At 41.4% G+C, this 22,607-nt stretch overlaps 3 protein-coding genes across 6 annotated transcripts; 1 reads left to right on the forward strand and 2 right to left on the reverse strand.

The window, feature by feature from the left end:
• Nucleotides 1-416: 416 nt before the first annotated feature.
• On the reverse strand, nucleotides 417-11,018 carry SDHD (succinate dehydrogenase complex subunit D). The gene is made up of 4 exons (XM_046017851.1): nucleotides 10,865-11,018; nucleotides 7,314-7,430; nucleotides 5,721-5,865; nucleotides 417-1,389 (listed from the first exon to the last, which is right to left on the reverse strand). Exons 1-4 carry the CDS (start codon nucleotides 10,914-10,916, stop codon nucleotides 1,224-1,226), a joined length of 480 nt encoding a protein of 159 aa, XP_045873807.1. The 5' UTR covers nucleotides 10,917-11,018; the 3' UTR covers nucleotides 417-1,223.
• Nucleotides 11,019-11,067: 49 nt separating this feature from the next.
• TIMM8B (translocase of inner mitochondrial membrane 8 homolog B) lies at nucleotides 11,068-13,263 on the forward strand. Its single transcript, XM_046014791.1, has 2 exons — nucleotides 11,068-11,207; nucleotides 12,874-13,263. The coding sequence occupies exons 1-2, from the start codon at nucleotides 11,124-11,126 to the stop codon at nucleotides 13,039-13,041; spliced, it is 252 nt and encodes an 83-aa protein (XP_045870747.1). The 5' UTR covers nucleotides 11,068-11,123; the 3' UTR covers nucleotides 13,042-13,263.
• A 1,662-nt stretch (nucleotides 13,264-14,925) lies between these two features.
• Nucleotides 14,926-22,604, reverse strand: NKAPD1 (NKAP domain containing 1). 4 transcript variants are annotated; one of them, XM_046014788.1, is made up of 7 exons: nucleotides 22,507-22,540; nucleotides 21,930-21,959; nucleotides 21,230-21,306; nucleotides 20,111-20,211; nucleotides 17,991-18,140; nucleotides 16,653-16,706; nucleotides 14,926-15,872 (listed from the first exon to the last, which is right to left on the reverse strand). In XM_046014788.1, exons 3-7 carry the CDS (start codon nucleotides 21,296-21,298, stop codon nucleotides 15,365-15,367), a joined length of 882 nt encoding a protein of 293 aa, XP_045870744.1. In that variant the 5' UTR covers nucleotides 21,299-21,306; nucleotides 21,930-21,959; nucleotides 22,507-22,540; the 3' UTR covers nucleotides 14,926-15,364. The 4 variants fall into 4 exon arrangements, with proteins under 4 accessions (XP_045870744.1, XP_045870745.1, XP_045870746.1 ...); XM_046014789.1 differs by lacking the exon at nucleotides 21,930-21,959 and having other exon boundaries at nucleotides 22,507-22,604; XM_046014790.1 differs by having other exon boundaries at nucleotides 14,926-15,869; nucleotides 21,930-22,558.
• Nucleotides 22,605-22,607: the final 3 nt, after the last annotated feature.

The raw sequence follows: 22,607 nt of genomic DNA on the forward strand, positions 1-22,607 counted from the left end.
TACTCATGACATAGTTAATTAACATATATTTTTATGTTATACGATTTATATATTATATTCTTAAACTAAGCTAGAGAAAAAATATTAAGAAAATCACAAAGAAAAAAAATACATTTATAGTACTGTACTGACAAAAAAAAAAACCCACATTTATAAGTGGACCAGAGCAACTGAGTTGCTCAAGGGTCAAATGTATTTAATCTTTATACTCTTCTCATACCAAACTACTCATACTCAGTCTATTTTTGCCTATTACACATATGTATTTTTTGTATTACAGTACTTTAGAATTTACCTAACTGCTGAGTCCTAGAAAGAAATTTAAACAGTCCTGTTTTATTGGTGTATATGCAACAGACACCAAGTTCTACTGAATTAAAACTAGGGACAGTTAGTACAGAAAAGAGTAGAATACATTTTTATTATATAGAATTTTATTTTTAAAAAAAAACTTTATTCTCATAGAATACATTTTAACATTAGATTCCTACAGTGGGAAAATAACAATTTATTACTTACAGTTTTATTTTTGTAGACAGATTATTTTAGGACAAGTAAAATAAACACATTTGAGGATTAATTCTTGGTTTAGAATCTACATTACTTTGATACATCTATGAGGGGACCTCTTCCCTACATGGAACTTCTCTATACTCAGAAACTCTCCAGGCTCTTCTTTCCAGGATTTAGAAACTAATAATGTAAAATATCAGTATTTCCTAATTTTAAAGTTTCCCTTGGACATGTAACCATCAGTAACTGGTACTGACTGAACAGAGAGGGAAATTTTCAAAAATTAAACACTAATTTTCTGCAAAGTCTTTACTTATGAATTAACAGGCTTTCCCTTTCTCCACCATTCCAGGACAAAAGACAAGTTTGATCAGGTATTGATAGTAATAAAGCTGAATTCCCTTTAAGAATTTGATATGCTAACAGGCAAAAGCTCAGAATAATGGTTACTTACACTATGAGTCTTGTGAGAAGCTGGAAGACAACCCCACAACCTCAGAACAAGAAACCCAGTCTCCAAATTTCTTGAATACAATTCCTCTTGAACCTTTCCATCAAAGACTAATTTCTAAAAATAACCAGGTGATTAGAAGAGGTTTGTCTCACCAATGGACTTATCTGTTACTTCCTCCTTATTGTGAGCTGAATGGCATGACAGAGCAGAGGCAAAGAGGTGTACAATCAATTCCCAAGGTATTAAGTCAAGAAGGTCAGAGCTTCCACAGCATGGCAACAGCTTTGCAGATGCCCACGTCATGATAGTTGAAATAACAAAGCCCAGCAAAGGTTAAAGCCGAGAGTGCCAAAACGCCTGCCTTGACAGCTTTCTGCAAAGCATCCCCTCGAACGTAGTCAGTAACCACTTGTCCAAGGCCCCTTAAAAAAAAAAAACACAGTGCAAAAGAAAAAATCACAAGTCAGAAGACTATATGGCTAACCTGACTGCAAAAAACTGTCAGGTTCAACATACAACTCATGGTTACAGGAATCATAAACCAAAATGAAGGAACCAAGAGTCTCCGAATAATAAAGATTTCTCTACTCTTTAGATTTAATTTTCCACAGTTAATTGTATCAAAGATAGCAGCTAATTACCACTCTATTTACAAAATCTTGGGGTTTGGGTTTTTGTTTTTTTTTTTTTTAACTAAAACAAATGCTCAAGGGGCACCTGGCCGGCTCAGTCAGTGCGGCATGTGACTCCTGAGTTCAGGCTCATGAGTTTGAGCCCCAGACTGGGTGTAGAGATTACTAAAAAAAATAAACTTTCAAACAAATGCTCTACAGAGTCTTTCATTAATTCAAAAAAATTTATGAAGCAGATATTGTGTATGAAAACCTGTTACAGATGCTGAAAGAACAGCGAAGACAGCATCCCTGCCCTTATGGAACAGATTCTAGTGAAGGAGGGGAAAAAAAGGTTATGTTTTAAGTAGGGAGTAATCTAAGTAAGTAGTAACCCTATTTTATTACTAATAACAGCTTTATTGAGATGTAATTCACACGCCATGGAATTAACCCTTTTAAATAATCTCTAAAGCCAATGTGGGGCTCAAAATCACAACCCTGAGATCAGGAGTCACACACTCCTCTGACTGAGTCAGTCGGTTGCCTGCAATTAACCCTTTCAAAGTGGCTTTTAGTATAGGCATGAAGTTGCACAACATCATCACTATTTAGTTCTAGAACATTTCAACACTCCAAAAAGAATCCCCCTATCCATTAGTCCCTTACTCAACTAGTTTTCTGTCTCTACGGACTTGCCTACTCTACATTTTAGAAAAATCATACAACATGTGGCCTTCTGTGTCAAGTTTCTTTCATTTCACATCTTCAAGGTTCACCCATGTTGTGGCAGGTATCAGTACTTCAACCTTTTGTGTGGCCAAATAATATTCCTTTGTAAGAATATGGTGTATTTTCTTAAGTTATTCATCAGCTGAGAGATATTTGGATTGTTTCTGCTTTTTGGTATTATAACTATTCATCAGGAGATAGACATCTGGATTGTTTTCACTTTCTGGCTATTACAAACACTATGAATATTACTATGCAAGTTCTCGTGTGAAGACATATACGTTTAACTTTGAGGGGTATACACCTAAAAGTGGAATCACTGAGTCATACGTACCTCTAACTTTTTGTTAGAACTGCCTAATTTTTCCAAAGTGGCTGTAACTTCTCACATTCCCGCAAGAGACATATGAGGCCTCTAACTTCTCAATATCCTTGAAACATGTGTTATTGTCCCTATTTGATGACAGCCATCTTAGTGAGTATGAAGTAGTATCTCATTGTGGTTTGGGTTGGGGTTTGTTTGTTTGTTTGTTTGTTTGTTTTAGGGAGGGAGGGTGAGAGACTCTTAAGTAGGCTCCATGCCTGGCGCAGAGCCTGACTCAGGGCTCAACCCTAAAACCCCAAGATCATGACCTGAGCCCAAGTCAAGAGTTGGATGCTTAACCAAATGAGCCATCCAGGCACCCACTGATTTTCATTTCTATAATAACAAATGACGCTGCGCATTTTTTCATGTGCTTACGAGCCATTTGTAAATCTTCTTTAGATAAATGTAATTTTACCTTTAAAAAAGGTCACTGGCTATAGTATGGTAAATGGACAGTGCAGGAAGAAGTGGGGGGGGGGTGCAAAAACAGAAACAGAAAACCACTCAGGAGGCAAATAAAGTGCCCTGGCAAGTACTGGCTTAACCTAGGCTGGTGAGAGGGGAGATGGTGTGAAGCGACAACTGAGGCAAGCTATGTGTTGAGGAGAGAGCTAACAGAGCTGATGGACTAGATGTGAGATAAGATGAAAAGAAATATCTAGAGTAACTCTGAGGATTTTTGGCTTGAGCAACTAGATTTAACTGAGTTAGGGAAGAACAGGAAAGGAGGTGGCTTTCAGGAAAAATCAAGTGAGATATGGGGGAAAGACTGATTCTGGGCAATGTTAAATTTAGGAGGACTATCAGACATCCAAGCAGATTGTGTTAGTTACACAACTGGAAATACAGGTCTGTAGATCAGGAAAAGAGGTCAGATCTGAGCTCACCTCAGGAAATTAAGAAAGTAAGACTGAGCCCAGGATTCAGAGCTTTATTATTCAGAGGTCAGACAAGAGAAGGAGCAGGCATCAGGGACTGAGAAGGTACAGCTAGTGGGGCGGAGGAAAGCAGCATCAAAGAAGTCAAATGGAAATTACTTAAGGAAGGTCAATTAAGCTCAATGCTGCTAAGAGTTCAATTAACAGGAGGACAGAGGACAGCTGGATTTGGAAAAATAAAGGTTTTTGGGGGGACTTTGGTAAGAATGACTTCAGTTACTGTAGTTGGGATGAAAGTCCAATTAATGTGGATTAAGAGAGACTGGATGCTGAGGAATTATAGACAATTACAGACAACTTTTTCAAGTCATGATGTGTGTGTGTGTGTGTGTGTGTGAGAGAGAGAGAGAGAGAGAGAAAAGGGAGAATTAGTAAGGTAAGTGGAGGAGTATAAAATAAATGAAAAATAACAAAAAATATATTACTTTAGAATTACCTCTTATTCTGACTTTTCATTGATTTAGATGGATCTCCTGCCAAGAAGATTTCTCTACATATTAGAGAAATCTCACTATACTTGTGATCTACATATGCAACAGGAATTCTTTACTTTGAAAGGTCTATCTGGTTAAAGGCTAATTCCCCAAGCTACCCTAGAAAAGTAGGTAAGCAAAAGCCCCTTTAACACTAGCTACAAAATCATTCTGACAAGTCACTTAACCTCCCTGGGGTTCAGTTTCCACACCTGTAAAGTAACAGGGTTGGTTAAGACATTCCCATGTCCTTTCAGCTCTAGAAATACAAAAATGCTTCCCTTGCCCACAATTTCATAATGTCCTTGTAAAACAACGTAAAATGAATCACTGAAAGAACCAACTGTTACTCACAAACTTTTCAGACGGTTCATTAACTTAGAAAATCTAACAAACTACACTGGATAAAATATCAGAAACTGGAAATTCATTCATTCAATAAATATTTACTTAGTGCTATGTGTCAGGTATTGCTCTAAGCACTAACGACATGAACAAACAAAAAGTCAAAAATCTCTTCTTTGAGAAAGGGCAAGACTGAACTGTAGTGTCTAAGGACAAGTGGGTGATAAAACTACAATGAAATGCAAAGAAGTGATTAGTATAAAAATCAGGATAATGGTTCCCGGTAGGAGGATGCTGAGCTGTTATGACTGAGGCAGAACACAAGGAAGAAGCTTCTGCAGTTCTAGTTCTTAATCTGGGCACTGTTATCCTGATAATAATTAAGCCATGGATTTCAGTCTCGGGCTTCTTTGTATCTATGCTTTCATTCTAATGAGGGGAGACAAGGAGTATAGAGAATAATAAATACATTATATAGTATATCAGAAGGTAATAAGCATTACTGAGAAAAATAAAATCGGGGAGAGAGATAAGGAATGCTGGGAAGGACACTGCAATTGAAGTAAGTGGTTACAGAAGGCTTCACTGAGAAGGTGACATTTCAGACGTGAAAGAAATGAGGAACAAGCCAAGCGTGTAATTAAAAAAAGAGGGTGTTGGCCAGAAGCAAGAGTAAAAGTAAAGTTCTGAGGCCTGGAGTGTCCCTGGCATGTCTAAGAATAATCAAAGCCCGTGAAAATGTGGAAGAGAGTAGCTGGAGATGAGGGAGGAAACAGGCCAAATTATGTTGGGTCTGTAGACCACTGTAAGAATTCTTAGTTTGAGGGAGGTTAAGAGACTACAAAATATTTTGAGGAGAATGTCTGACCTGACTTAATATTTTAACAGGATCACTGGGGCTGCTGTGTCAGGAACAGACAAAAGGAGGACGAGTTAGGGCACTACTATGGGAATCAAAGATGATGACCAGGTTTGGGGCATGAACAGTTAGAAGAATGGAAATGCCATTAACTCAGATGAGCCAGAGTGCTGGAGGAGGAGATCTGGGGGAGAGCAAGAACTTAGTTTTATAACATGTTATATTCAAAAAGCCTATTAGCTACGGAAGTGAAGACACTGAATAGGCAGGTGGACACATAAATCAGGCATATAAATATCTTATACGTGTTTTCAAGTTATCTACAGGTCTGAGTATTTCAACTTCTCCTTCATGTGCAGTAATGAGACAAGCGCACAGCTAATGAACTGAGCAGACAACGTTAACACTGAAGGAACTGCTGTACTTGCCAGTGACTGTGGAGAGTGAGGGCCGCAGCCAGGGAGTAGTCCATCGCAGAGCCAGGATTCAAATACGCAGCTGGAATTAGGCCCAGGAGCAAAACACTGACAACCCTCTCACCAGTCCAGTGGAGAGATGCAGCCTTAGAACCAGCTGCGGAAAGGAGGAAGCAGACTCGTAAGAGTTGAAAAGGAGAATCACACATCTCTCGTATTCAGTATTTGCTACAAAATAACCCAGCTGACAGGACGGCAAAGAGCATGCATATAAGACTTAGCGCTGAGCACTGAGTAAGATAAAGAAGGTACTTGAGAAAGATGCTACCTCCCTTCTTTGAAATTCTTTAACACGGTGCCTTGGTGCCTACATAGACTGATTAGAAGACTGACCCACTTTGTCGACAGGCAAAAAGATGAATGCAGCACCTCTGCAGAATCACCAATCTCGAACTTTAGTACAATGGACAGATACCTTATGAATACATGTTACCACCACCTGAGAAATTCCTTTACAACATTACTTTTATTTATACCTCTAATCTTTAGAATTAGAACGTAATAATAAAAATCCTTCGAAAGCAAAATTAAACCAGCCAATTAGAAAAATTCTGATACAACTTAGGATTATGGTCCTTCTTCTGTCCCATTACTTATAAAGAGCCCAAAACAAATATGGAACATGAGAACTTCTTTTAAATAAGTGAAAAACAAAATGGGCATTAAACATCTCTTGGGGAGCCTCTATCCTTTTTTGGTTACAGACCCCTTTGGGACTCCAATGGAAGGATGGAGATACTCTCCAGAAAAATGCACACGGACACACATAGTAAAAACTATGTTTACGACTTCTGGGGCTTTCCTTCAGTGCACATACCCCAAAGTAAAACCACTCTGCTAAATTTAACTGAACTTAGCAAACGAATGGAGAAACAAAAGCTTTTCAAAAATAAAATAATTCTAAAAAGCAGAAAACTATACTTGCCTAATTTCTCATAATTCAGATGCAACTAAATGTAAGTTGTTGACTCAAGCGTCAAGAGAAGTCTTTATCTCTGCAAAATACAGATCTTTCCAGAGTTTAAAACTGGAAATAAGAGTTAACTCATTATTCACCTAGAGATGTGCTATAATTCTGATCCCCAAAAATGCTATGTAATTTTAATATTGACCTAAATAAAAATAAGCCAGTCAATTACAGATACAAATATGTATGACTTTTTAAATTATCTACTATTCTAAATTATTTGTATCTGGGTCCTCTCCATCAGCTAAACAAGTAAGATTGCCTATATTGTACAGACTCTTCCTACAAAGCTACTTTCTTTAAAAAAAAAAATTGAAATTTTAATAGACTTGGATCAGAAGGTTCTCTCTGAAGTTTTAATAGACTTAGATCAGAAGGTTCTCTCTGAGTATAAATGGCATCATTCAACCAGGCTGGTATTGTCTACCAAAGGTGCGGGCTAGGGAGGTCTTCATCTGACAGAGCGGGACGTAAGAGTTCTGTTCCACAGATAGCAAGTCCCGCCAAAGGCCTGAAAATTTGCCCAGATGAAGAGGGCGAGAGCCCAAAAAGCAACAGCAATGAAAAAAAAAACATACAATAGTGGTTGGGTGACAGATGAATATGCTGTGTTCTACACCATCCTGGGGCAGGCTGGTCCTGAAGAAATGCTGAGACCTGAGCAGGTCTGACCACGGGGATTCGGACAAACAGAGCTGAGGAAAGAGACATCAGGGAGGTCATAAACACTTCTCCTTTAACAGGCCTTTCCTTTTTTTTTTAATTAACATATAATGTATTACTACCCCCTGGGCTACAGGTCTGTGAATCGTCAGGCTGACACTCACCATAGCATATACCCTCCCCAATGTCCATCACCCAGCCACCCTCTCCCTACCCACTACCCCACCCCCGCCACCGCAACCCTCAGTTTGTTTTATGAGATCAAGAGTCTCTTATGGTTTGTCTCCCTCCCAATCCCATCTTGTTTCATTTTTGCTTCCCTTCCCCCCAAACCCCCCACTTTGCCTCTCAAATTCCTCATATCAGGGAGATCATATTGGTAATTGTCTTTCTGACTGACTTAGTTAGCTCAGCATAATAACCTCTAGTTCCATCCACATCATTGCAAATGGCAAGATTTCTTTTGATGGCTGCATAGTTTTTATAGGTAGGTACGTAGATAGATAGATAGATAGACAGATAGATATGCATATCTATCTATCTATATATCTCACATCTTCTTTATCTATTCATCCTAACAGGCCTTTCTAATAACCACAGGCAAACTACTAGAGCCCAAATAGGGGATGACATCTCATCTACAAAATGAAGATCGTATCTCCCTGGGGTGCTATGAGGTCACACTAAGTTGCCCCTCAAAGATTAAAAAATCAATGAACCGCTTAAGTAAAAGGACTACACTTTTACTAATTTTATAAAGTATATTAAAGGGCGCCTAGGTGGCTCAGTGGGTTAAAGCCCCTGCCTTCGCCTCAGGTCATGATCCCAGGGTCCTGGGATCGAGCCCCACATCAGGCTCTTTGCTCAGCAGGGAGCCTGCTTCCCCCACTCTCTCTGCCTGACTCTCTGCCTACTTGTGATCTCTGTCTGTCAAATAAATAAATAAAAATCTATTTTAAAAAAGTATACTATAGCTCCTTCCTCTTTCCATGTGTTCATCTATTCATCCAACAAACATTCACTACATGTTAGAGTACGCTCTAGACTGGAGCAGGAGATAAAAAGACAGACTTTGTCCTCAAGGAATTCAGTCTAGTTTGGGAAGCACATCTATTGCCAACTTACTTTTCAAGATCAGTTTCTCAACATGTACTTTTTTGGGGTCGTGGAGAGGGCAGAGGGAGGAGAGAAAGAATCTTAAGCAGGTTTCACACCCAGCACAAGCCCAACATGGGGCTGGATCTCATAACCTTGAGATCGTGACTCAAGCCAAAATCAAGAGTTGGACACTTAGATGACTGAGCCACCCGGACGCCCCTCTTGAACTCATCCTTTTCCATCCCCCTGTAGATTCTATCTCTTAGTTAAAAAATAGACCTAAGTTCACACAACTTCACCACTTACTAACTGCGAGGTGATGAGCAATTAAGTTAAACAGGCTCTCTAAGCCTCAATGTCCTCATTTGCAAGATGAAAATAGTAGCACTTACTTCGTAATACTCTGTTGAAAATTTTCAAGGTGCTCACCATAATCCCCAAAATGTCATAAACACTCAATAAAAGGTAACTTCTCTCCTGTGTCTTTCACCTCTCCTTACTGCCTGCTGGCAATTTCCCACTCACTGATGTAATATATGTGACCCTTCCCTTGACCCTGTGTCCTCTAATGCCATGCACTCTTCCCCTACTCCCTTTCTTCTCTTTCCAACTATGCTTCTTTAAAGTGTTATCTAAATTACCTCCACTTCCTCATTTCCCTATCATTCTTCAACTCTGAAACTTATTTTATCTGCACTACAACTGCTTTGTTAAGGTGCCAATGGTTTCCCTGTGGTCACATCCAACAATTACTGTTCAGTCTTCATCTTATTGGGCCTTTCCTTTCTTCTTTTCTGATGAACTCCCTTCTAGTCCCCGCTTTGATCCTCTGACATCCTATATAAGTCTTCTCCTGCATCCACTCTTACATATTTTCACAACATTCTATCATCTGCCCACTGCTCTCCTCACATCCTAAGCCCACCCTTGGCCATTCTGACCACCCAGCTTATACTACCTGTAAGCTGATGATGCCCCATTCTGTACCTGAAGCCCTTCTATCTCTCCAGTGTTTCAGAAGTTTAAGTGCCTGCTGGACCTCTCTCCTGAGATACCCTACATGGTCCTCAAACTCACCATGCTAAAAACTAAAACCATCCTTCAACTCACTCTTTCTAGCAAACCTGTCTTCCATTTGTATGTTTCCCACTTTATTTAATGACATCCCAGCTCCTCTTTCCCTAAAGATCTGTAAGTCATTTAAAACCACCCACACCCCTCAACTGTCAATCACCAGCTCATATTGATGTATCTTAACATTTCTTGAGACAATCTCCTCGTTTTTGTGCCATTTTCCAAGTTCAGGACTTCACATTCCTTGCCTGCACTACTACAACGATGTCCTGTCTTATCTCCCTGACTTGTGTCTTAGCCCACTGCCGTCTCCTGTGATGGCCATGTGCCACAGTGTTACCCAAGGGGCCAATCGAAACTCAACTCTATGTCAAATCTTTCAATGGTGCCCTTTACATCAGGTAAAGCCATACTCCTTATCAAGGAAAGTTCTTCCTTTATTGATTCCAGTTCACCTTTCCAGATTCAGCTCTCATTCCCCACCTTGAGCTTCATGCTCTAATCCTATGTAGGTCTCTCTCCTACCTCGCAGTTCCTACACCATCATCACTTTTACTCATCCCAGGAGTTCCCGAACCCCTGTGGCGTTCCTTATCCTCAAGACACACACACCTCCTCCATGAACCAAGACAGGGTAATTCTTTAAAAACACAGAGCTAAATATGTTCCTCCTCTGGAGTGGCATAGCAATGCATGTGCAGCCCAAGACTTTCTGCTTTATGTTCGATTATGTTTACATGTGTTTCCGTGTAAAAAGGAAAACTCTTCGAGGGCAGGAACTGTTATACAAATATGTATCCCATTCCTACCACGGTGCCTGGTTTAACACAAATGTCCAGTTCAATGATTATTGAAGTGATTTCCAGAACCCCCTCTCCACCAACTCCAGGGTAAATGGGCAAGGCCAGGCACTGGGGCTCAGAGCCTAACCCCACCATTTTCCGATGCGGGGTGGGCGCATTCTAAGGACAGTGAATGGGGAAAAAGCAAAACGGAACAAAAAAACAACTCTTAAGAACAGCCTCAGCAGAACCGTAACTTCCAGGAGCTCTCTTTCAGATTACCCTATCCCCGTGGCGGCCCGGAGCTGGGGAGATACGTGCTCGGGAGGACATCTGGGCGCGGGAGACACGGTGGTTATCGCTGTGGTGTAGCCCCGGGCCAGATCCGCCAACCGGACGGTGGAGGGATTCCCTACTCAAGAGGCCTCACCATGCCGCAAACAAATCCTCGCCGCACTCCCTTCCCCGGCTGGAGGTTGCCCTAAGAACCTCCCGCTGCCAGGACGCCTCACCTCGGCCCCCTTGGGCACCGCACAGGACACCCAGCCTCCAGAGACTCGCCATCGCTCTCCTGAAGCCTCAAGGTCACCCAGCAACCCGGAAGCAGTCCCTCGACAACTTCCCACCCCGCTACGACTCAAGAAAACAGGGAGAAGGAAAATGCTGGGTGAACCGGAAGTCGGGCGCCGGAGCGCGCCCTCCGCACATGCGCGCACACGCCGCACGTGCGCGCGCACACGCTCGTCGGAAGGCCGCGGCTGGAGGTGAACGATGGCGGAGCTGGGAGAGGCTGACGAAGCCGAGTTGCAGCGCCTGGTGGCGGCCGAACAACAGAAGGCGCAGTTCACTGCCCAGGTGCGGGGTCAGGGACCGGGGGGAATAGACAGGAGGGTGAGGAACAGGTTGAGTTTTCAGACTTTTTACTCAGACGGTGAAGTGACAGCCGCTAGGAAAAAACGAGCAGAGCTCTGCGACCTCACCACGGGTAGACTGCCCCGTGCTCGCTCCTGCCGCGCCGGCTTCTTCACGAACAGGCTCCAGCCTCTGGGGACCAGTCGTGCTCAGGCTCCCGCTGGGCACACCCAGCGTGGGGAGAGAGAAAATGTAAAGCAGAGAAGAAAGGTTCGGGCGAGGCAAGGGCACCGGAGCCTGGTTTGACGGCGAGCGCTCTGGGCTTGGCCTTCGTAAGATCTGGGTTCGGATCCTGCCTCGCCCTTTACAGGCCGCGTGTGGGTTTTGGTTCTGCAGTCGTCTGCTGCCTCGCTGGACTGTAGAGGTCACATGCGATCGTGTATTTGAAAACGACAGAGCAGTGGAACGTTCATGGAGAAGGGTGGGCTCTGACGTAGTTTGGACTGTGGGTTAGAACAAGTGTTTGGGAGCCGTTTCGCCATGGTTCGAACCCGGCGTGGACCCTGACTGGCAGCAGCACCACTAGCAGCGTGGCTGGTTGCTTAACCACGCCTCAGATGGAGATAGTCGTAAAGTACCGACTGACTGCTTAGCACCCAGTCTCAAAAGGAAGCCCTCAGTAAATGGTCCCCACATCCCCCCGCCTTCTGTGGAGGCGGGGGGCGGTGTTCGCGGACCATTAAGTACCAAAAACGGTTTCTGTACCTCTTCGTGCCTTTTTATGGAGAGTGGCTCCATAACCTTCATTGGATTCACAAATGTGTCCATGACCCCAAAAAACTTGAGAACTTAAGAGCTAGTCTGTAAGGCATAGGTTTGGAATGACAGGAGAGCAGTGGTTTGGGGGAAATTAATTGGTACCATACTTACCCCGCTTACACTGGTGCAACTTGGAAATATAAAAGAAGGTATTAACCCTGCCTGAAAATCTACAGTCAGATTAAGGACTTCACACAGTCGGGAAAAAATAGACAATGGCCTCAAAGGAGGTAAAAACTAGCACTATTTTGAAGAATGGGAAAATTCTTTAGGTAGGGCATTCCAGGAATACTAAGTCACATTGAGTATGCTGTGCATGTACTTCACGGCAGCTTAACGGATTGGTGGTTAAATAACGGGCTGCCCTGAGTAGCTAACAGAGGAATTGTGCATGAAGCACAGGGGGACTTGATGGAAAGTTATTTTTAATTACTAAAGAGGAGAAAAACAGAAATGGAGAGGATTAAGGATTACTACAGTGTAAGAACAAGGATCTGGGCCATACTGCTGACAAATTAGGAAGTGAGGAAGAGGAGAGCCCAGAATTTGTTGATTTAAAGAATGAGGTGAGGGGCACCTGGGTGGCTCAGTGGGTTAAGCCTCTGCCTTGGGCTCAGGTCATGATCTTGGGGTCCTGGGATCGAGTCCTGCATCGGGCTCTCTGCTCAGCAGGGAGCCTGCTTCCTCCTCTCTCTCTGCCTGCCTCTCTGTCTACTTGTGATCTCTGTCAAATAAATAGAATCTTAAAAAAAAATGAGATGAAAGAAAATGAGAAAAACAGGAAAGAAATAAAGTTGGCAGTTAGACCTATATGCAGACAGCAATGATTACTAATTTTCTTTCCTCTTAGGTACATCACTTCATGGAGCTGTGCTGGGATAAATGTGTGGAGAAGCCAGGGAATCGCCTAGACTCTCGCACTGAAAACTGTCTCTCTAGCTGTGTGGACCGCTTCATTGACACTACTCTTGCCATCACCAGTCGGTTTGCCCAGATTGTACAGAAAGGAGGGCAGTAGGCCGTCCCCTGGGAGACTGACAGAAGCAAAGGACTTGTTAAGCAGATTGAAGGGCCAGTGGGTGAAGATCGTCAGCCTGTTGTCAAGTGAACTTGAGGCTGTTACCAAGCCTATTGGTGCTAAAAAGCAACAGATCAAATGTTCAAAAAGTGAAATTTATTTATTTGGAATTCAGAAATTCCATGTTTTATCACAACAATTCAATAAATGTGAATTCTCCAATTCTTTCTTTTTTTTTTCTTAATCCCATTTTAGGATTTAATATAGAGATCTCTGATTGGCAGGAACACTAGAAATATGTTCCAACACCAGTAGTGCAAATGAGAGATCTTGGGTTTTGAAGGGCCATCCTAAGCCATATTTAAGGGGGCTAGAAAAACCATCAAAGACAGCCCAAGGCATAGAAGTGAAATTGGGGTTGAGAAAGGTGAAGAACAGAAAACAGGTTTATTGCTTATACATGACCAAGAAAAAGTAAACACAGCAAAAAACAAAATAGGCAAGATGTGTATTCTTGGGAAAGAAATAGGCCTGCTAGTATGGGAAGAAGGGAAGGCATGACTGAAGTAGAATCAACGACCTGGAGATGCCTTGTTCCACTGGCCCATCTTCCTGAGTCCGTGCTAGAATCAGTACTTTTATAGCACAGAAACAATGCTTCAAAAAAAAAAAAAGTGCTGAAAACTCCTTCCAACAAAGATTTCACCTATTCCAGGAACAGAGTAATTTGTCTTTAGGTTAAGAGGTAGTAATACAGACTGTTTTCCCCACCTGGGGCCCCTACTAATCCCAAAGGTAAAAATATACACCATGGAACATTGACAATTGAGTACCAAAGTATTAATATTTCAAGTAAATATCCCCAAAGGTAGCACCTGCTTATAATCAAGGGATAGGGAACCTCTAGCCAACCATGTATTTAATGACCAAATATTTTATTAGACATCTGTTCTGTAAAGAGAACAAATTTAGTAGTTAGAACTGTAAAATATTACCACCTCATGGAATGTTGTTACAGTTATATTCTACTGCTGGTGTCTTACGCTGTCATGCTACCGTGAAGTTATTTCTCTATTATACATGGGGAAAGTAAGGCCAGGGAGGTTAACTTACCTTTTCCAGACCTCATAACTAATTAGAGGCAGAACCAAGACCAAAAGTCTGAGTTTTCAAGCATTCTACTCAGCCCATGAAATGACAACCAGGAAAAGCAGTATGTCACTTGATAGTCTATCATAATGAAAAAATTCACTTGGGCTCTGCCAGCCTTTTTTCAGTGCTATTTTGGTTTCTTAAGAATTAACAGTAGGGATCACAGTATATAGCAAAGGGAAATAATACGGTCTCTGCTTGGTGCTTTAATTGGAAGGCAGACTGGGAAGAAGTGGGTACATCCCTGAGAAGCCTGTTTTATTTTGGAACTGATTCAACCTAGTTTCAGGGAAAATCTAAAGTTCATTAATAGATTTAGAAATGAACAAGGAAGATATTTAAATGGCAGTTGCTACCCTGAATCCTGTTCAGAGCACCATTAGACAGCATGACTAATTCCTAATTTTACCCCATTTGGTTGAGGGCTTACCCAAAACAACTGAAGAAATAATTTTGAACACAAGTCCATTTAGGCAATATACAGCAATGGAAATAGAAAACCATTTACTAAACCAATAACCATGTTTAGGGGTATACTGAATGTAGCCACGGACCCTGTCCAGCAGGGACATTTGATGGAAAACGCTAGTCTCATAATAACAGCTGCCTCGGGATGTAATCATAAAGGAAAAATGTTTTGCTCTTATACTCATCTTCTCATTAAATAAAAGACCACATCTATGAGGCCAAGATACAGAAAGATCAAAGCACCAAGGCTGAAGACAATAAAAGTTGTGGCACCTGCTATATAAACAGAGAACACGATGTTCCAACATTCTACACAGCACCAATTCCAATCCACTTCTTGATCCCAGCCCTTGCTTTCCCCAAATTCAGCATCCCAACTGGTGTACCCAGGTCGTTATTGGGATTCAGCTTTCTGGGTCCTTTAATTTGCTGTATATGCACCCTACCCTAAATGGGATTAATTGCAAAAAATAATCTCTTCAAGAAAACTTCATAACAAAATACCAGATTCCCTATTAACAATAAGAGGGTCAAGTTTAACAGGCCAAAACAGAAGACAAGAAGTCTGTCAGAACGTAGATAGATGGCACAGGATAGCTCTGACATCAGGGTCCCTGTACTGGGCAAGAGAGTCACTGGCAAAACCCAAGGTGGAAGAGCTGTAAGTAACCAGTCAGATGGGAAATGGAATAGCTCTCCTCATTTAGTCATCCTCTGAACTCTCTGCAGACCGTTCATCTGTAGCCACTTTCCAATTTGTGCGTTTGTTTGTCCTCTCCTGTATTTCATTGTTAACTATAGGGATATGGACTTCTTTCTCTCTCTTTTTTCTTTTGGTTTTCTTAGTGTCTCTTTCCTCACCTTCCTCAGAACTGCTGGATGCAGAATCATCCGACTGGGAAGTGTCACTTTCTGCATCCAAGAATAAAGCAGATTTTTTGAGAGACTTTTTCCTGGATTTTTTCTTGCGCTTATGCGGTTGTTTCCTTTTCCTGGTACTAGAAGCCCCAGTTTCTTCCGAGAACTCACTTGAGGAATCCGCTGTTATATCTGTGGCTTCTTTTTTGCTTTTCTTCTGTTTTTTGTGTGACTTTTTTTTCTGCTTTTTTTTGTGAGATTTCTTTGACTTCTTGTGTTTGTGAGACTCGTGGGTAGATGGTTTTACCTGGGGAGATGTTTTTTTTCCATTGGTGATATCTTGCTGATCACTACTAATAAAAAAGAGAAACTGCTTTACCATAGAAAATAAAAAGTGTATTTATACTTTAGTATTCTGCATTCTAGATAGAAAGTTGGGGTTAGGGGCACCTGAGTGGCTCAGTCGGTTAAGCATCTGACTTCAGCCCAGGTCATGATCTGGGGATCCTGGGACCGAGCCACACATCAGGCTCCCGCTCAGCAGGAAGTCAGCTTCTACCTCTGTCCCTCCCCCTGCTCATGCTCTCTCAAATACATAAACAAATCTTAAAAAAAGTTGGGGTTAACATCTGAATTTTAACTAAAAGCTCTGACATAGGGTTACTATGAGACTTTTATCACTCTCAGAGTTTTGTTTCCTCATCTTGTTTTCTTAAAATGAAGAATTCTGATCTGACAAACTGAGTTACTGTATGGAATACTATTAAAAACCTAAATGCTATATATAAATGCAGAACATCAATTAGGGAAAGGCAAAATACCAATTATCTCCCAAATAAATTGCCTATTGTGTTTCTAGTTACATTTTTTTAAATTTATTTTTATTTTTTATTAACATATAATGTATTTTTATCCCCAGGGGTACAGATCTGTGAATTGCCAGGTTTACACACTTCACAGCACTCACCATAGCACATAACCTCCCCAATGTCCATCTAGTTACATTTTTAATGGCAAATGTTATCTCCTTTGTAAAATTAGGGACCCAATTTATAGTTCAGACTTGAAATTAATCTTATAGCTTCAAGCTTTTTTTTTTTTTTTTTTTTTTTCAGTAAGCTTATTTGCCTTACCTGTCTGTTTCAAATTCTTCAGGGTATAACTCTTTATAACCACTGTGACCCCATCTGTAAGATGACAAATTTCATTACATGTATTACTAAAGCAATGCATATACTGAAAATTTAAAGAAAATTAGACTTAGTGCATGCAGACACAGACTTGCACACAGAGCAAAGAAAATGAAGATAAGGCAGGGCCAACCCCACCTTCAAGCTCAGTGACTTAGTCGGCGACATTTTCTGTACTGCATGTTATCATTCCAGACACAAAGCATTCTTTTGTCCATCTGTAAGACACTGGCCATTCTTAAGAAACACTAAGGAACTCTTCTACTCTGCTCTTTACCTGTGAAGTACCTCTCCAGAAATAACTTGTAACAATGCTGTCTACAATGGGATGTTTTTACATCGCAATTTTATTGAGGTATAATTCCAATACCATGAAATTCACCATTTTAAACTGTACAATTAAGCTGCTTTCAGTACACAGAGTTGTGCAACCATCACCACTATCTAATTTCAGAACATTTTCATCACCCAAAAAGGAACTCCATCCCTTAGCAGTCACTCTCCATTCCTCCCTCTCCTGTAGCCCATGGCAACCACGAATCTAATTTCTGTCTCTATGGATTTGCCTATTCTGGACGTATCATATAAATAGAATCATAATAAGTGGTGCTTTGGGTTTGGCTTTTTTCACCTATTTCCATGGCTCACCCATGTGGCAGCACTTATCAGTACTTTATTCCTTTTTCATCAAATAACATTCCATTAGTTCCCCCCACTCCCTTATCTGCAGTTTTGCGTTCTGGAAGCAGATCACCTTCCTCCTGCCATACTGTCAGAGGTCAGGAGTAGCCTAATGCTACATCAAAATGCCTACCTCATTCACCTCACTTCATCTCATCACGTAGGCATTTTATCATCTCACATCCTCACAAGAGTACAGTACAAATAAAATATTTGAGATAGGACATTCACATAGATTTTATTTTATAAAAAAATCTATTTTTAGTTAATGTTACTCTCTTAGTGTTCCCAATGTAGAAATCAAACTTTATTATAGGTTATGTATGTACAGAAAAAAAAACACAGTATTCAGTACTATTCACAAATTTAGGCAACCACTGGGGGTCCTGGAATGTATCCCCCATGGATAAGGGGGGACTACTTTACCACATTTTGTTTATCCATTCATCAGCTGATAGACACTTGGATTTCTACTTTTTGGCCATTATGATAATTATGTTATGAACATTTATATGCAAGTTCTTGTACAGATAATTATTTTTTAAAGTACACATTCTCAGACCAAATATTATTAATGGTCGCATGAATTTTGTCACAAACCTGTCTGGCATATTAGCTTCATAATCATATAACTTCTTATTCCAGGATTTAGCCTTCAGAAAATCATCTTCCAGTGCCCCAGAAATTTCATTCTTTGGCCTCCAATAGTCTCTTTGACTTTCTTCATCAAAACCATCACTACGCATCCGGCTATAAGGAAAAACAGAAGAACTTTTATATTTAGAAGCAATCTGTGAGGTTCCTTTATGGATGTCATGCACAAAACCCACTGAACAAGCTAAGAGGAAAACAAAATCACCAATTCAGTGTTTAAAAAAAAATGTAAAAAGACATGGTCTGTTCCTCGCTGTAAGTCTGCATAGTTGTCCAGTGAAAATCTGACCGTCACTACCCATCCTCTTGCAGAATAAAGACCAAATGACTTATGGACTGTGGCATGCTATAGCTCACTTACTAATTCTCAAGGAGGAGGACACGGAAAGAGGGAAGTAGAGTATAATCACAGGTGGAGACATTTCAAACTACCCTAGAAATATATTCCCTTCTTTAAAAACTAGCAACTTGCTATAGTGAGGTCATAGTAATAGTAGGAGCAAGGCCTAAGCCATGAGTAGGCCAGGGTAGAAAAATAGCTGAGAACCACCCTGTGCTTACAAGGTCCGCTAACAAGTCACTAAGCAAGCTAATCAGTTATCAAAAATGTTTAAGGGCCTCCTACATGCTGGACACCATTCTAGCTGCAGGGGATGAGACAATCAGAATCCTTGCCCCTTAAGAGATTATGTTTTAAAGATTTATTAGACCACGACAGATATCAATAATTCACTCTAATTACAACACTTTGGGGATACCTGGGCGGCTCGGTCGTTAAGTGTCTGTCTTTGGCTCAAGTCATGATCTCAGGGTCCTGGGATCAAGTCCCACATCGGGCTCCCTGCTCAGCGGGAAGCCTGGTTCTCCCTTTTCCCACTCCCCAGTTTGTGTTCCCTCCCTTGCTGTCTCTCTCTCTATGTCAAATAAATAAATAAAATCTTTAAAAATAAATAAATTAAGGGACGCCTGGGTGGCTCAGTTGGTTAAGCGGCTGCCTTCGGCTCAGGTCATGATCCCAGCGTCCTGGGATCGAGTCCCACATCGGGCTCCTTGCTCAGCAGGGAGCCTGCTTCTCCCTCTGCCTCTGCCTGCCACTCTGTCTGCCAGTGCTTGCTCGCTCTCTCTCCCTCTCTGACAAATAAATAAATAAAATCTTTAAAAAATAATAAAAATAAATAAATTAAAATCAAATAAAAACAATATTTTGTCCCTGAAAATGTGGCTTGGAATTGAACAACCAATAGAAGACAAATTATCATCTGCACTAACTTTATGTCTAAATCCTCAAAGGACCATCTTCAGCAAGAAAATGACTGCAAAGATATTTATTTTTATATTGAAACTCTGCCTTCTTTACCTTGGATACCCTGAATACTTTCTTGTCTAAAGCCCTTCACATATATAGTCAACCGCACTCCAAAGCCTGAGTACTACACAGGCACATTCACTCACTCTACATATCTATTAACTGCTCCCCTGGGTGACTTTAGAAATCAGCATTATTACTACAGTCATTTTTCATAGACACAGCTCTACACTAACAAGCATATGAAGCCCAAGAAATATTCTCAATACTCAAATATTCCTATACCTCCACAAACAAGACAATTAAGCCTGCATTATCCTGCATATTCACACTGAATTATTAAAAAGGTACTCTAAAAGCTGTGTGACTTGGTGAACACAGGAAATAGAAGGGGTAAAGAAAAGCCTGAGAATCAAAGACTAATAGGGGAAAGGAGTAAATGATAGCTAAGTGACCATAAGACCGCAACAGAGAATCTTAAAAGCTACCAGACAAGGTCAGAATACACAGAATCCTTAACTTTTAAAGTTATTCAAGGTAGAATTTTTAAATTCCCCATTGCAAATAAATGCTAAGAGTTAAACCATATGTATCATAGCCATTACCTGTATGCTTAGGTCTAGATTTATGAAAGAAGGAAGGTTTAAAGATTCACAGAACTGAACTCATCTATCTTTAGCATACTAAAATGCTTTCGAATGAAACTTGATGGTTCTGAACAGGATTTGAATTATTTTGGTTCTTAGAGCTCCAACTTCACCTTGAACTACTGGGTAACATTTTCCTTTTGGTCCCCCGGTAAGCATCTTCCATCTGTTTCTCCAGTTCTCTTATTTTCCACATATCTGATTCCTCCTGAATCTAGATTTTTTAAAAGAAAAGAAATATAATTACTAAAAAACAGTATTTTATATCAAAAAAAGTAACTGACAATACATTCTGCATTAATTATTGTATTACAGAATGGGTTATAATCAGGAATCTGAGGAACAAATTCACGATTCTCTAGAGTAGCTCAACAATGCGACCCAGTGAATCTCAAGTATGTAGAATTCTGCAGCAACAGGAGAACTTTTTAACCCTGCAGAGACTCACTTATCACCTTATTAACTCTGCAACTATGCTGCAATTATCAAATGATAACCCTTTATGTTTAGTCACCAAATCCTTTGGATTTTATCTCTGAAATTCCTCATCTTCATCGCTACTGTCACTGTTCTCACATGAACTCCTCATCATCTCTCACCTGGAGCACCACAACTGCCTGAACGGTGTCTCTACTGTTTCATTCTATCTGCTCTCTCCTCCCCTACCGGGCTAACAAATCCTCTTTCTACAATACAAATATAATCTTGCCACACCCTGCTTAAAAACATTAGATAGCTTCTTTACCATTAAAGGAAAAGTCTAATCTCCAAGCATCACAATCCAATTCTAATTTACCACCTGAACTTCACCTTCTGTCACTACCCACCCCCCCACACAACATTCCCTCCTTTCCAGAGGCACACACTTTCTTGCCACACCCCAAGTGCTTCATGCTTTTCTTTGTTGCCATACGAGTACATGACGTTCTGTCTAGAATATCTTTTACACCTGGTAAATTTGAACCTGTTCATCAAGAACTAGTTCAAATATAGCAGTTCAAATACCCCTCACTCTGTGAATCCTTTCCTAATTTCCCAGGTGAAATCAACAGATTTCACTGTTCCTTCCTCAGGGCATGGAAGCACCTTATATATGTCTCTATTATAGGACTTACCAAATTGATTGTAATTACTATTTTATTCATCTTTGTATCTCTAAACTACCAAAATCATGCATGGCACACTGTATGACTCCAATAAATGTTGAGGAAAAACTAGATTGTACCTCTCACCTTATTGTGAGCATCTGTATGCCGGATGACATTCCTCAGGAGGACTTTTCCCAATGGAACACGGGACATTCTTCAATCTGAAGTGAATCAATAAATAACATTTAGTAACAATAATTTCCTTTCTTACCTTATCTTTTATTACAGTGTTATAAAGAAGCATGAGGTAAAGGAAAGATCACTGAACAAGAAGTCAGAGGTCCTGAGGGGTAGTTTTCCCTTCACCATTAAAAGAGGGAAACACCTGGCTGCCCTACTGTGCAGATGAATGCACAGTGACATAGTGGGCATCCAAATTCTTTCAAACTGCACAGAATTAAGTGCCTTCAAGAGCACCATTTTATTTAGTCCTCAAAACATCCCCCAAGTTTCATATGAGGCAAGTATGTTCATTTCTATTTTGTAGATGAAATTCCCTTAAGCCATAACTTGCCCCAGGCCAGGCAGCTCAAGGCAAACAAGATCCAGATTAGAAATCAACTTTCGAATCTCAAAATTAGTTTGTGATGGAGCAAATACCTAGATCTGACAATGTCAGGACCACAAATGTCAACATTTGACATCAAATGCAGAGACGCCCTAAATATCCCCATTCAGGGGAATTCTTTCTGTTTTGTACAGAAGCCTCCAAAAAACAGATGACAAGGATTATTCAGTGTGTAGCTAGCAGCTGTTTTGTGCAACCACCCCACCGCTCACTCACCCCTCGATCCTGAGGAAATCAGGCATCTTGCTAGTGTGAGACGAAGAACCACTCCATTACAAGATCTCCTCCGACCCAGGAAGCCAAGGAGTCAGGGCTCAAAGGCAGCTCTGCAGCTTCACCCGAGTCCTTCATGAAAATGCAGCCTTCCCACCGGTTATTCTGCCCTCACCCGTGGCCCAGGCCACGGCTTCCTTTCCCCCAGCCCGCACTGACAGGAAGATCTCTTTTCGGACCGAGGCCGGAGGCTGCGCCAGCGCGGAATCCGGACGGCCGGCTTAAGGGGGGCATGCCCCGTTCACGCTCCTCTGGGACGGACCCCGGGGTTGGGCTTCGCTCTCTCGAAAGGATGGGGACGATCTGGACGGGTACAACCTTCGACTGGGCCCAAGAGACACCCAGAGTGCCCGAAAGGGGAGTGGGGGTGTGGGGGTGGGGCTGAGGCTTCCAAGTGGAAGGCGGAGAAAATGCCCCAGTCTCTGTCACCGGGACCCCTGCCCCTCAACGGCCACGGAGCTCCCGGTAACCTTCCCTCCAAACGCCCTCCCCATACAAACACACACAAACACACCCATACCGTGCGCCGCAGCTTCGCGTGGCGGGGATTTGGGGGGAGGAATCGGTCTGGGAGACAAGGGAGCGGGCTTCCCTTCCAGGCCGGAAGTCGTGCTCCGGAGA

This window comes from Meles meles, chromosome 8, assembly GCF_922984935.1.
Source record: "Meles meles chromosome 8, mMelMel3.1 paternal haplotype, whole genome shotgun sequence".
Lineage (NCBI taxonomy): Eukaryota > Metazoa > Chordata > Mammalia > Carnivora > Mustelidae > Meles > Meles meles.